The sequence below is a fragment of the Fragaria vesca genome, linkage group LG2 (assembly GCF_000184155.1).
Source record: "Fragaria vesca subsp. vesca linkage group LG2, FraVesHawaii_1.0, whole genome shotgun sequence".
Classification (NCBI taxonomy): Eukaryota; Viridiplantae; Streptophyta; class Magnoliopsida; order Rosales; family Rosaceae; genus Fragaria; species Fragaria vesca.
In genome coordinates this window covers 23421385-23433978 of record NC_020492.1, presented here as the reverse complement: position 1 = coordinate 23433978, position 12594 = coordinate 23421385, and the positions used below count along the sequence as shown (strand labels likewise).

The following is a 12594-nucleotide window of genomic DNA, read 5'->3' as shown; positions in this document are numbered from 1 at the left end:
GGTTGGTTCTTGTTGCAGATAAGGACTACTGGTTCATATTGTTCACAGTAGACCACGTAAACTACTTGGATTAGAGCAAAGATTAAGATCTCTAATGCAGATTATCTAACTGACTGTAATTTTTTTTACCCTTAAATTATTTCTAGTCCTACTCTTTCCCAGATCATGATCTGCTATTTGCACATGTGAACTTTGTCTTGTTTTCAACACAGTGGTCCCTTGTTCTTAGATTTAGGGTCTCAATTAAGCTAGTTATTAAGCCAAAACTTCTCTTAATATTGATTTTACTACAGAATGATTAATTAAATCCGCAATCTATGGCTACCATGTTTTGCTGATGAACATAGAAATTACTGGTTTAGAGTAAAACTTACATCTTGGAAAGGTAAGGAAAGTCATGCATGTTACTGCTGCTGCTTGCTGACTCCTCCTCTTTCAGCTGAAGAATATAGAAGAAGGAAGCTAGCTAGGTCCTGATTCCTGGGTGAGATTAGTAGAATTGAGGTAGCTTAGTTTTCAACTAATTGAACCTCATGTGTGATTGGAATTGGATACAGTAGAAAACTTTTGTTGATTCATTGAATTAAGCCTGTTCTTATGTTAATTAGTTCAACTTGTTCATGCTTTCCTAGTAAATCATCACCTACTTCTCATAAGACTTGTCAGGGTCATCAGTTCTAGTCCACCGCTAGCTCAAGTAGCCATGTTCTTCACTGCTTAACATTGGAAGTTCTGCTGATTAAACAGTATGCATATATATAATAATCAGAGCTCTTCCCAGGTCAAAGATATAAGAAGATCTTAGTTGGGGCCTGTGTTATATATCAGAGATTAAGAAAATCAGATCTTTTAGTGTTTGACCTTTTGTATTTTGGGTTTGAATAATTTACTCTTTGGTTAGATCCAAATCATGAGAATGATCATGTTCATATAACTTCTGTTTCCGTTCTCCAGTTGAGTTACTGAACTTGAGATATGAACCACGATACTTCGTTATTTTTTATTTTTTTTAAGGGATGAATCGAAGCGACGTATTAGTGAATGTTAGTGGATCGTGGTAGCAAAACCACTATGCTACTTGCAATAACCTGTTGCATAATAGATCGTTATCTGTTGCGTGATATATTTTCGACTCTTATTTTGTATCTATTGTGGTGTTCCAACTTAAAATCCGAACACAAAACTTCATTTACATTTTGTGAAGACAACACCACAGACTTTTTGACATATTTGCATTTTCATTTCTGGTATTGTAAAGAAAATCTTTTAGAGTTGTAGTTCATCTTTTACTCTGAAAAAGCCAAAAATAAAAAGGGATTGTATTAGAAGTATTGGAGAGGAATAGATCCCACATCAGAAAAGTGACAAATAAAATATAACTTATATGTGGATGAATCTTATCCAATTGTACCGAGGCCTTTTGTAATTAAAACCCAACACCATAAAGGTGGTTAAGTTGGGACAGTATCGGTACAATGTGATCCACGGGCCACGCTTGTCGCTGTTTAACATAGTATCAGAGCGGGTCCCTCTCCAATTACTTCTCCAATTCTCATGGGCCCGATTTGGGTTCATTCTCTCGTCCGGTCTGGGATTCTATTCTCTCGCCCGGTTCAGGCTTCTTGTCTCACCATCAGAATGTTTCGATTGGATTGTCACCAAGTGTCCCTTGGTTCGTTTCGTCCCGATTCATTCCACGTGCGGACTTTGAGTCAGGTTGCACGTGAGAGGTTGCACATGAGGAGGCGTATTAGAAGTATTGGAGAGGAATAGATCCCACATCAGAAAAGTGATAAATAAAATATAACTTATATGTGGATGAATCTTATCCAATTGTACTGAGGCCTTTTGTGATTAAAACCCAACACCTTAAAGGTGATTAAGTTGGGACAATATCGGTACAATGTGATCCACGGGTCACGTTTGTCGCTGTTTAACAGATTGTGAGGAAACTTCTGCTTCTATTATATTTAACAACAAAAGAGCAAACTTTCTAGTAGCCAACAACTAGCAACATCCAGTTAGTTCAAGGGCACAAAAACTATACAGTATCCATGCTAAAAAAAATTCCAGCATCTTTCAAATTCTGGTTCTAGCACTAAGCAATGATAAGAAATCAAAACTAATTTTGAGAATGACTTGTTGTGGGTCTCAAATCTGAACCATCTAAATTGGTGGGTCTGCAATTTAAGGTGATATAATACAACTTACTTTTGGACCAATATACAGCTTGCTGATTGATCAAGGGTAGTGTTTGTAATTGAAGACCCCATTGAACCTAATTCTGGAAAAGTAATTTATACCAAGAGCAAGAGTCCTAATGGTTATGAAAATTGTATAAACTAATCTCCCAAAAGTGGCTTTTTCTGGAAGTACTTGTTGCAATGGTACTGCAAGATTGGTATGTGGCTTTGACTGCTTTGGAAAAAGGAAGTAATTTTTCTAAAATAATGAAGAAGAAAACAAGTGAAGATATATTTCTTTTATCACCACTATATTGTGCAAAGCAGAGGAGTGTAGTATTTGGATTTATTCAGTACATAAACCAACAGATTCACTGTGTTTGGTTCTTACTTGTACCCTAACTACGTAATTGGCAAAAAATATTTGCTTAATTGTGAGCGTAACAAGTGTTTCAAGTAGCTTTATAGTTGTTTTTCTTTTATATGTTAAATAGACTATAATATATCGGTTATTACTTTAACTATTTAAATTTTATTTAAAAAAAATATATAATTAAAAAGTTTCCCCGTACAAAAGTACTCGAGAGTACTACAAATCTTTACCCTAGAAGAAATGTATCATCTTCAACCTTAGAATCAAGACTAAAAATGAGAAGTGTCACAGAGGGAGAATTGCTTGCTCAACAGAATATTCCACACACAACAGCTGTCTCGTCCGTTAAAGAATCTCTGTTGGTATGCAACAGTTTTAACCGTTGAGGAGTTATAATAATACCCTAGCCAGAGAGTGTCACAGATCACCAGAAGAAACATATATATTGAGTCTTACATACACAGGCACACTAGACAAAACCCAGAAAACAAGAAGAAAGTGAAAGAGGAGAGCAAGAAATGTGTCACACTGATAATAATAATTTTAAGACAAGCTCTGATATATTATAAATATTGATATCAGTTTCTTCCACAGGGTTACATTGGTACTACAAATCCCCACAACCACCACCGTGAGAGCTAGAGATGAAAATTCCTCAAACTTTAAATATAACATTTACATTTCCAAACCCAGATGGTAAATAAAATCATAATATCCATCTGGGTTTTTGAATCCGTTCTCTCGGGTCAGAGTCAATTTTTGAATTTTGCAATGAGAAAATCTTGGAAGAAAGAAACAGAGAAGCAAGTAAAGCAGCTTCATCTTGTTTTTCTTGAGCCATTTTCTCACAAAAAGAGCGAGGAATCCTCCTAAGAGCTCAGCATGGATGTTAGTGACTGGAAAGCTTCTTCTTCACAAGGAATGGTGAGACCCATGTCGTGATCGAACCCGAACTCCTCCTCAGCTTGGTGAAGCAGGCTCTGGAACTCGGGTCGGGTCAGGAAAGAGATGGGTACTATGTACCTGCTTCTGTTTTCCCCAACATAAACCACAAAGTGTCCCTTTGGCACGTCCAAAGGTAAGCCCTGTTCATCATAGTGTTGCTGCTTCTTCCCCAAGCTGGAGCACCTCTTCAGAATCTGCTTCAGCATCGCCGCTTGAGTAAGCCTGTTGGGTTTTCTGATCGCCATTTCTTAACCTCAACGATGACCGAAAGGGTGAACTTGCTCAAAGCCAGAGAGAAATGGAGAAGGCAGAGTGAAGTGAAAAAATGGAGAAGGCAGAGTGAAGTGAAAAATGAGGAAGTTAATTTTGTGGGAGGATTGGGAAAGGGTTTGGAGGGGTATATAAGGAGGGTGAGGAGCAGAGTCATGTGGGGTTGTGGGGACAAAACGACAGGCGTAGGGTGTGTTTTGAGGTCTGAAACTACGAGAGGTCCTTTTGAGGAGAGCCAAACCCCACTGGGGTTTACCAAAAAAAAAACCCCATTAGGGTTTACATCAAGCTTGCTCCTCTCACAAAAGACAACTCGGTCCCTCCTCTCTTCGCTTGGTCACATTTCATAACCCTAAAAATTTTCTATTTCTTCTCTTTATCAATTTTCAAGTAGGATTTTTTGTCTTCAAGGTTACTGTACAATATGATTGTATGAACCTTGGATATTGAGAAACATCCCACCACCTTCCTTCCCATGCTCAACTTGCAGTTAGTACTTGGTTCTCTTGCTTCTTCCATTCAAGTTTTCCCCAAAAGGATGTAAAGAATTTAGTGAAATTTCCAGGAAATTGTTTGTAGTTGAATTTGTTTGAAATGTTTTCAGTGTTGTTTCTTTTGAATAACGAAATTTTTTCTGTTGGGTTTAGTACAGGCTGTACAAATAGGTACAAAGATAAGGTAAGCATAAGCATCATCCTCGACTCCAACAACAAACACGCGTATCTCTTAAGTTCATACGTTTTAATTAAACAATCAACTTTGTATGCCATATTTTAGGTCACTAAATAAATGGAAATAACTATGTTTATTTGCAAAGATAACCACAAAAACCATGTCAGGACCAAAAGGTAACTAAGCCAACTTCTGACGTTGTGACTGGCAATTTATTTTTTGACTATAAAGGAGGGGTGAATTTAATTTTGACTGCCTGCTATAAATTTCCAATAGAACTTTGCAGTTTACACTTTTACTAGCTAGGAGGCTATTGGCTAGCAACAACTTTTCTCATATGCAATGTTGAGCTCAACTCAAGTGGTCCGTCTGGACTACTATAATTTTGGGGTAGAAAAATAAGATGCAGATCTTGGTTTGTCTCCTCTTTTTGGGTTGTTTGACACATTCTTCCATTTCTCTGTTTCATAATTCAGGCTTTTTTGGCTTTGGAATCCCCCAAAACCAGAAGAAGACTGAACAAGACTACACTACCTCCTCTACCTCTTCTTTTCCCACATTGCACTCTGCAATAAGAAAAGTCATCAACATTTTTATATATAAGTAATATAACTCATCTTCATAATCTAAGTTAATCTGATTCCGCACGCGCTTACAGGAAGGCTAGTTTTCACGGTTTTAACTTTTGATGTCAAACTGCTCAATTAGTTGTTAGATTATAGTTGTGTCAAAATTTGTCCGGAAGACAATCAAATTAGTAACTGTGTAAACTTAAACATACGTATACGTAAGGTATTAAAACTCGACATCAACAAATATATAGATGTAGTCGTTGTGAAAATAATCAAGATATAGACTATGAAAAATTATTGACTAGCTAGACTCTGCATCATATATAGTGTACGTACTACCTTTTCGCATATGCGTATGGCATTATTTTCCACACTCAAATCACCTGCCCCCTCCTCTCTGTGACATTACTTACCACAGCTACCCCAGCAAATTCGACATATTTGCCATTGATATGGAGGTTGGACCAACGGCTAGCAGCTTATTAAACCCTAGCTAACTGCTCTTTTTAAAATCATCTTATAGCAGCAATGCAACATTGACCAGATATGTAGTCTTCGAGCTAGCTAAAAATGTCATAATTCATCCAACCCTGGAATGATATAGATCTAGTTTCGCTGATAAGAAGCTGATAAACGATTAGTATTTTTATCAGCGAAACTAGATCGAAATAAAGAAGCTAAGAGGGTGTCTTTTTCTTTAAGATATCCCATGGATGGATATATAGTTGGTTGCTGGATCCATAAATTGCTGCCCAGAAATGATATGTGCATGTGTTGAAGTGGTCCTTGTGTTGGTACGAAACGATATCATATAAAGCAGCACTAGTACGTACACAGTGAATAAGAAGAGGGGCTAGGAGGAGCATAGTCTCAATCACAAATAAATTCAAGAATTGAATTGAGGGCTATAGCCCTCTCGGCCACCACCACCGCTAGCCTGGCCTTGGCTCTACCTATTATATCCGATCCCCCCATGTTCTGAGGCCAATAATAAGAACACCAAACCCCTGTGGAGTGTGGATGTGTTTCTTCATCCAAATATTTATCTCTACCAGAACACCATCTATGATTCAATGCCCTATTTTCCTTTCTATTCCTTGATCCACTTATTGATTCATTAATGCATGCTCGAAAGCATACGGCTTTGTCCGGCAAACACTACGGACCTCTCGCCCACAGACGTGCATATGGTATTCGACCATGGTGTGCCTTCGCGTGCGTGTGAACATGTTTAGCCATAACCGTAGGATTACAATGTGCTTCTGTACATGCCAGCTGCAGCCCTGTACAGTGGGTTGGATTTGGAGCCCTTAATATCTTGCTTGCTTGTTCATCAATAATTCCAAGATTAGAACTCCCAAGTTTAATTAGGACTAGTTTAGGCGCAGCGCGCTCAGCTAGCTAGCTGGTCCTGCATGTTGCCACTGTTGGTCTTGATTCCTCTGAATCAAGAGGCTAATGTTGCCGTGTTAGGGTTTATGATCAGATGGATCAGTTGAATGAGTTGATTTGATAAGCAAGATTAATTACCGGTTGTCATCAGCTGCTGTTCGTGTAAATCACGATAACGAAAACTCAAAACAATCATCAAAGCACATGTCGATAATTAAGCTCATTTTCAACATGGAACTTGGGTTTATGATCACAAATGGAGTTAGAATGAAGCTAGCTCAACTGCTCAAGTTCAACAAGACCATAAGTATTCGTCAGTTACTGCTTTATTTAACTGGGGCCGAAGGATAACAGCAAATCTTAAAAAAGAAGGATAGGTACCGGGTACACCCATGTTCTACGATTCAAAACAAGCTAAGGTTTACTGTGATTTTTTATTTTTTTTTCTTAGCTTGTTCCTCTACTCGAAATTGACCCGACTCCTGCACATGGCGTTGCCCCCATGAATTCAAATTTAGGACCTCCTTTTTCTGTAATGGCAGCAGAGCATGCATTGCTTTCAATCACTTTGAGCAAACTGGTGCAGACATAACCCCAAGACCTTAACGATCAAAGTTTCCTGTATGCGTAAGAGTCAGTACGTAGAGATCATTAGAAATGAGATGGTGGCCGGTGCAGTGGAGCTGTTATGGGCGTGAAAGAAAAAGTTCGAGAAAATCGAGCACAGCGAGGAGTGCAAAATTCAATTTCCTTGCGATTATTTTTTTTCTTTCTTTTACTGATTAGTCGAGGCATTTCATTCAACACATGAGTTTCTCTCTTCATATATACATGAATGCGTGAGATCCATATATAGTTAGCATGGTGCATTATCAAAAAGCTAGAAAGTTGAGTGTAGGTGCTTTTAACTTTCTCTTCGTCGACACATTTTCTCAAACACTTTATCGTTCTTTCTCGAATACTTTGTCGATCATTCAACTTCTTAGCTTAAGATGTTCGATCCTCCTCGTATGTGCTTCAACGTACTTTATTTTGGTCGGGACATTTCAACGAACACGAAACCATTATAAGAATCCTTGCATCAACACATTGCTCATTTCCTTTCAAAGTAAGATTCAATATCATTGCTTAATGGACGGTTAAAGAAGTAACTAGCTAGGGTTCATTATTATACCCAATAATTATGGCAGCTCCGCCATGCTAACTCCAACTATAATTGAGTTCCTAGCATAGGATCGATGACATAGGAATCCATATATGGTACTCAATAACTTGGTTGATGCTGATTGAATGGAAAACGATCTATCACAAAAAAGCGAGTTAGCTAGACAGAAAATAAACATGTTTCTCCAGACGTACAGCTGATACCAAGAAAATTGCCCTTCAATTCAATCAGTGCCAGAAGCTCACCCATCTATTTCTCTTAAACCCTAAGAATCACATGTATGTCAGCATCTACAAAATTCATTTAAACCCTAAAAATTCAAAACGAGACCCCATTACAGCTAAGCGTGGAAGGTCGAGAACACAAAGGACTACCATGGTTGTACCTGAACCTTACGAAGGTGCACATGTACTGTAATTCTCAAGGGGGGAAAATTCTCTGGAGCTCAAATCAGTGTGAAACATAAGCGACCCACCACAAGAACAGGGACAACAGGGTTCTATATTCAGGGGGTCCAATTCCAGCTTGGAGTATCATTTGGAGGCTTTAAATATATGGGAACTGGCCGAACTGCAATGAGATATAATGAAGAATCTTGTTGTTTCAGGGGGCGTCATAATCCACAGTTTCATGGCCTAGCTAGGTAAGACTAGGGGGACTACCCGTATAAGTTGCGGTACGTTTAAAGAGAAGAGATGTGTCAACTACCTTTTGATTGAAGCAGGAAAGAAACAAAGGAAAGAGGACGAGATTTCAACACAAATACTGTGGGAATGTGAGTTTTTGTGTGTATGGTTTCTACTTTCTAGATCTGAAATTGCGTTGGTATTGCTATCAACATGTGATGGGATTAACATGTTTTTGGAAAAATATGCTAGTTTTGTTTGCACGTAAGATCTCGTTAGGATCTTCTTTGTAATATACTTGAAGATATAATGTTTTTTTTTTTTTTTTTTTTGGGTAATAAGATATAATGTCTACTCGCGTGGTGAAAGGTTAATTTTGAGGATTTTTTGAGCTAAGCAATATGTCATCCAATATTTCATGCAGAAAAATAGTGAAGGAAGCAAGCAAACCTTATTTTCTAATTCGGAGCCCAAACAGAAACTCAATTTGGTCCAATCCACTTTGGAAGATCTAATCTCTTGGGCCATTATATGGATTCCTCTTAAGAGCCCAAAATCCAATCATTTCTTGATTTTCTGCCATCCTTGTAAAACTCAAGTATTTCTGTTCATATCATAACCTCATAAAAAATAGGATGACAAAAAAGAATCAACATTTTACAAGCATCAGCAGATATGATGCGGTTACTAAATTGAAAAACAAAGACCCCTGTGCTGGATCGGTTATAATCTGCCGAGTGACTAAGCTTTTCCCTGCAACAACGTAATGACCCTAACATTTTACAGCTTGTTGCAGTGATGACTCTTCCGTTTGCAAGCTCTCATAGTAGTTCACTAGAACCTGCCATCCTCCGGGACACATAAAACCATCAGGAGGGTTTTCGCCAGTCTTCGCATAATTCCGCATCTGAAACACCAAATGAGGTGTGAAACTACAGTAACAGAAATGCATAGCCGATATGGTTCATTACTCTTAAACCTATAGCAACTTGAATGAAAGCAGGATATACTACTGATACTGAATTGAATTTAGTTCTTACCTTGGTTCCAGAGATGAAGAGGAAGTCTTTTGCACGTGAAGGATCAAAAAATGCCATCTTCTTTTCCACAGTGTCATAAGCAGCCACCTGCCATTCATAAGTAAATCAAAAGATTAATCAGCAAGCATAACCGAGGATATTATGGTATCTGATATCAACTGTTGATTCCAGCAACCCCTACTCAGTCATATTGATAAAGATACAGTCTCAAGGGCCAAATCTAATGAACATGTAACTATGTGTAGGGTCCACAACCAAAGTAAGTAGAAATGGCAGCAAGTAGAAATCTGATGTAACACAATCAATGGAATTGCAGCAAAGGCTAGAAATTGTGACAATTTCACTTACCCTGAATGGCAAAATATTGAGCTTTTCAAGGCCAGGTGCCATGCTCAAAACCTTTTTCCCATGATCAGGGTCATACAAGTCCCTCTTCTCTGTTGGGTGTCCCATACCAGCAGGATCACGCCCCACAATGTAAAAATTTGCACCTGCATTTATGCGTGCTTTTGCATGCCATTGTACCTCAGTTGGACCTGCATAGTGCATAGGTGATGGGAATATGCCCACAATGGTAGTTTCGGGGTCGAGAACTCCATCCTCTAGTACCTGAGCAGAAGCAAAACATTTAGTAACAAACACCCAATTTGGAGTTTGATATCTAAAGCTGCAACAAGTATATGGTAATGAGCAATGTAAAGTTGTAAACAGATAGTTTGTAGGCTACAGAAATCAGAGAGTTATTCTATACTGATAGTTTATAGAGTCATTTTGTTATTATAGCTTGGTCTCCTCAGATCAAACTCACAATTTATCAACTGATACATATGTCACTGACCTTGCTATGTTGCTCCATTCGAACATCCAAGGGCACATCATCCTTCTTTGTGAAACCTCCTAAAGGATGAAGCAATAGAATTGGATTCTTGTAACCCATTTCCAATAGTCGTCGGCGTGTATCATTCATCAATAGAGCATGCCCATTATGTACAGGATTTCTCAACTGAAACGCAAAAACTGCATCAGCCTGGCGCCTATCAAATTCATTTCGGAGTTGTTTAGGAGAGAGTCTATAGTTATCGAGCCCATCATTGTATTTGATACGATCTAGTACTTCCAAATCTCCACCAATAAGCCAGTTCCCAGCTGGAGTGATTGCCTTCTCAACATACGGCAATCCTGGAGCAGTTGTCCCCCAAGTCCTAGCAATCCTTTCTTCTTTGTTATGCTTGTATATCTCAATGCTGCCAGAAATCAAAAAAGGCTCAGCGTTGAAGAAAATAGTACTGCTGATGAGCTTTTATACCAAATGAAAATCAGTTTTGGAAATCGTAACCAGGAACTTGTAGATTATAGTCTATAAAAGTGCAGATACACATTCTTACAAAGATTCGACACAGACTAGCATGAACACACACATTATCCGCGAGTCATTAAGTCAATAATCCAAAAGTGAACACTATCAGTTTTGTTGCATGATATAAAATACAAGTAGAGTTTCCACTGCGCTAGTACATGTTAATGAAATAAAATACACCAGTTGACTTCTTATATAAATAATCAAGTGCAAATCTTCCATTCTGCTAAACGTTCAATATCTATGACAGTAATGGGTGATTATAAATCTATCTACAAAGAATAAAAAGCCATATAAAAGATTGAATCCATACATCATACATTTCATATTGCATAAATAAAATAAAATAAAACGAATCAAATGGAATAAACCAATCAAACATTTCAAGCACTAAAGTAAACTACATTATTGAGTTCAACATCAAAACTGACCTCCTTAACATCCCAATCAAATCTCCGTTAGGTCCAACCAACCCCACATTCGTCTCCTTCCCGATCCTCTCCTTAGTCTCATCATCAATAGCCAACACTATCGGAAGCGACATGTTAACAACAGACCCGTCTTTCACTCTCAACGAATTGAAATGCAAGCTCTGCAAGTACTCCTCCTCCCTCATGAACCCTCTCAAAGGGCTCGCCCATCCCTCGCTGATCACATGCACCCACTCCACATCAATCCGCGTCAGCTTCACCTTCGGCAGCGCCTCCGCCTCTGCTGCCTTGCTCCTCCTCTCGCTTTCCGGGACTACCAGGTCGACGATGGTCCCACCGTCGGGGTCGATCAGTGAGCTCTTGATGGTTAATGAAGCAGAACCAGAACCAGAACCATGAGGCATTGTGGTTGTGGGTTTGTGTCTGTACACGAGACTCGATAAAGGGTTGGAGTGGTAGATGGGTTTGGTGGTTCTTAACGTGGTGATGGGTCGTTGAAATGAGGTGGTGTTGAGGCTGAGGTGGGATGTGGTGGTGGTGACGTGAAGCTTAAGAGTCAGAGACATGGTTTTGGGGAGTTGGAGTTTTGCTGAAACTGGAGAGAACAGAGATCCGGTTAATCTGGGGGAGTGTGGGGTGGCTTCTTCTACATTTGGCGAACATCTTGGATGGTTATGGTGGTGGTGGTGAATTGAGAGCTGAGAGTGTGAACTGTGAAGCAACAACCACCTAGTCTTTTGGTTTGGACCGAAGGATACCACACGTTTGAGGTTAGCTTTTGAGTTTTGACACTTCGTAGTGGTCAAATTTCTATTATTATTGGGTGCTGGACTTTATTCTCTTCTTGTATTGAGGCCACATTTATGTGTATGTGCATTATGTTCCTGTTGTGAAGAGCTTGTCAGTGGTCGTGATTCCTTGTTTAGCAAAAGATAATGGGGATGACTGGAAAGGGAAGAAGAAGGCACACCATTGTCGTCCAAGTTGTGAATGTCTTTGGAAGATGGACGGTTCTCATGGGTTGGTTGGATGTATTTTATTATGTTCATCTCATAACCACACGACGACGTGATCAGTGTGATCGCAAAAATCGCTAGAAAGAAACACATGAGCATGAAAATTATCTCAAACACGATCATTGTAGCTAATAAACTAGACATTCAAAACAATCAGTCAGATCAAAACATGTAGCCATAACTTAATGTACATAGTTACACACACATATACATACATACATATATATATGTTAGTCATTTCAATTTACCCATATTAACTTTAGGTCGATCATTATGTTAGTCATTTTTCTTTCAATTTCATCAAAAACACTCATCGACTTCCAATTTTAATCAACCGTCTCCAAACATCCGTTTTCTATCAAATTCCCTCGTCATGTAATGACTTAATGACTTGTATTAAAAAGAAAACCAAATTTGAAGTCGTTGGGCCCATATAAAAAGAGCAAAATAGACAAATTGTATTCAATCCTATCAAAATCACTAAGGTTAGGGGGATTGTATTCAATCCTATCAAAATCACTAAGGTTAGGGGGATGTCCAAACATCCGTTTT

General features: G+C 38.7%; 2 protein-coding genes across 2 annotated transcripts; both read right to left on the bottom strand.

Annotated features, from left to right (window-relative positions):
* Positions 1 to 3107: 3107 nt before the first annotated feature.
* LOC101313088 (indole-3-acetic acid-induced protein ARG7-like) lies at positions 3108 to 3876 on the bottom strand. The gene has a single exon (XM_004291334.1). It carries the CDS (start codon positions 3744 to 3746, stop codon positions 3426 to 3428), a length of 321 nt encoding a protein of 106 aa, XP_004291382.1. The 5' UTR covers positions 3747 to 3876; the 3' UTR covers positions 3108 to 3425.
* A 4937-nt stretch (positions 3877 to 8813) lies between these two features.
* LOC101312798 (ATP sulfurylase 2-like) lies at positions 8814 to 11824 on the bottom strand. The gene is made up of 5 exons (XM_004291333.1): positions 11027 to 11824; positions 10077 to 10482; positions 9587 to 9847; positions 9239 to 9325; positions 8814 to 9105 (listed from the first exon to the last, which is right to left on the bottom strand). The coding sequence occupies exons 1-5, from the start codon at positions 11590 to 11592 to the stop codon at positions 8971 to 8973; spliced, it is 1455 nt and encodes a 484-aa protein (XP_004291381.1). The 5' UTR covers positions 11593 to 11824; the 3' UTR covers positions 8814 to 8970.
* Positions 11825 to 12594: the final 770 nt, after the last annotated feature.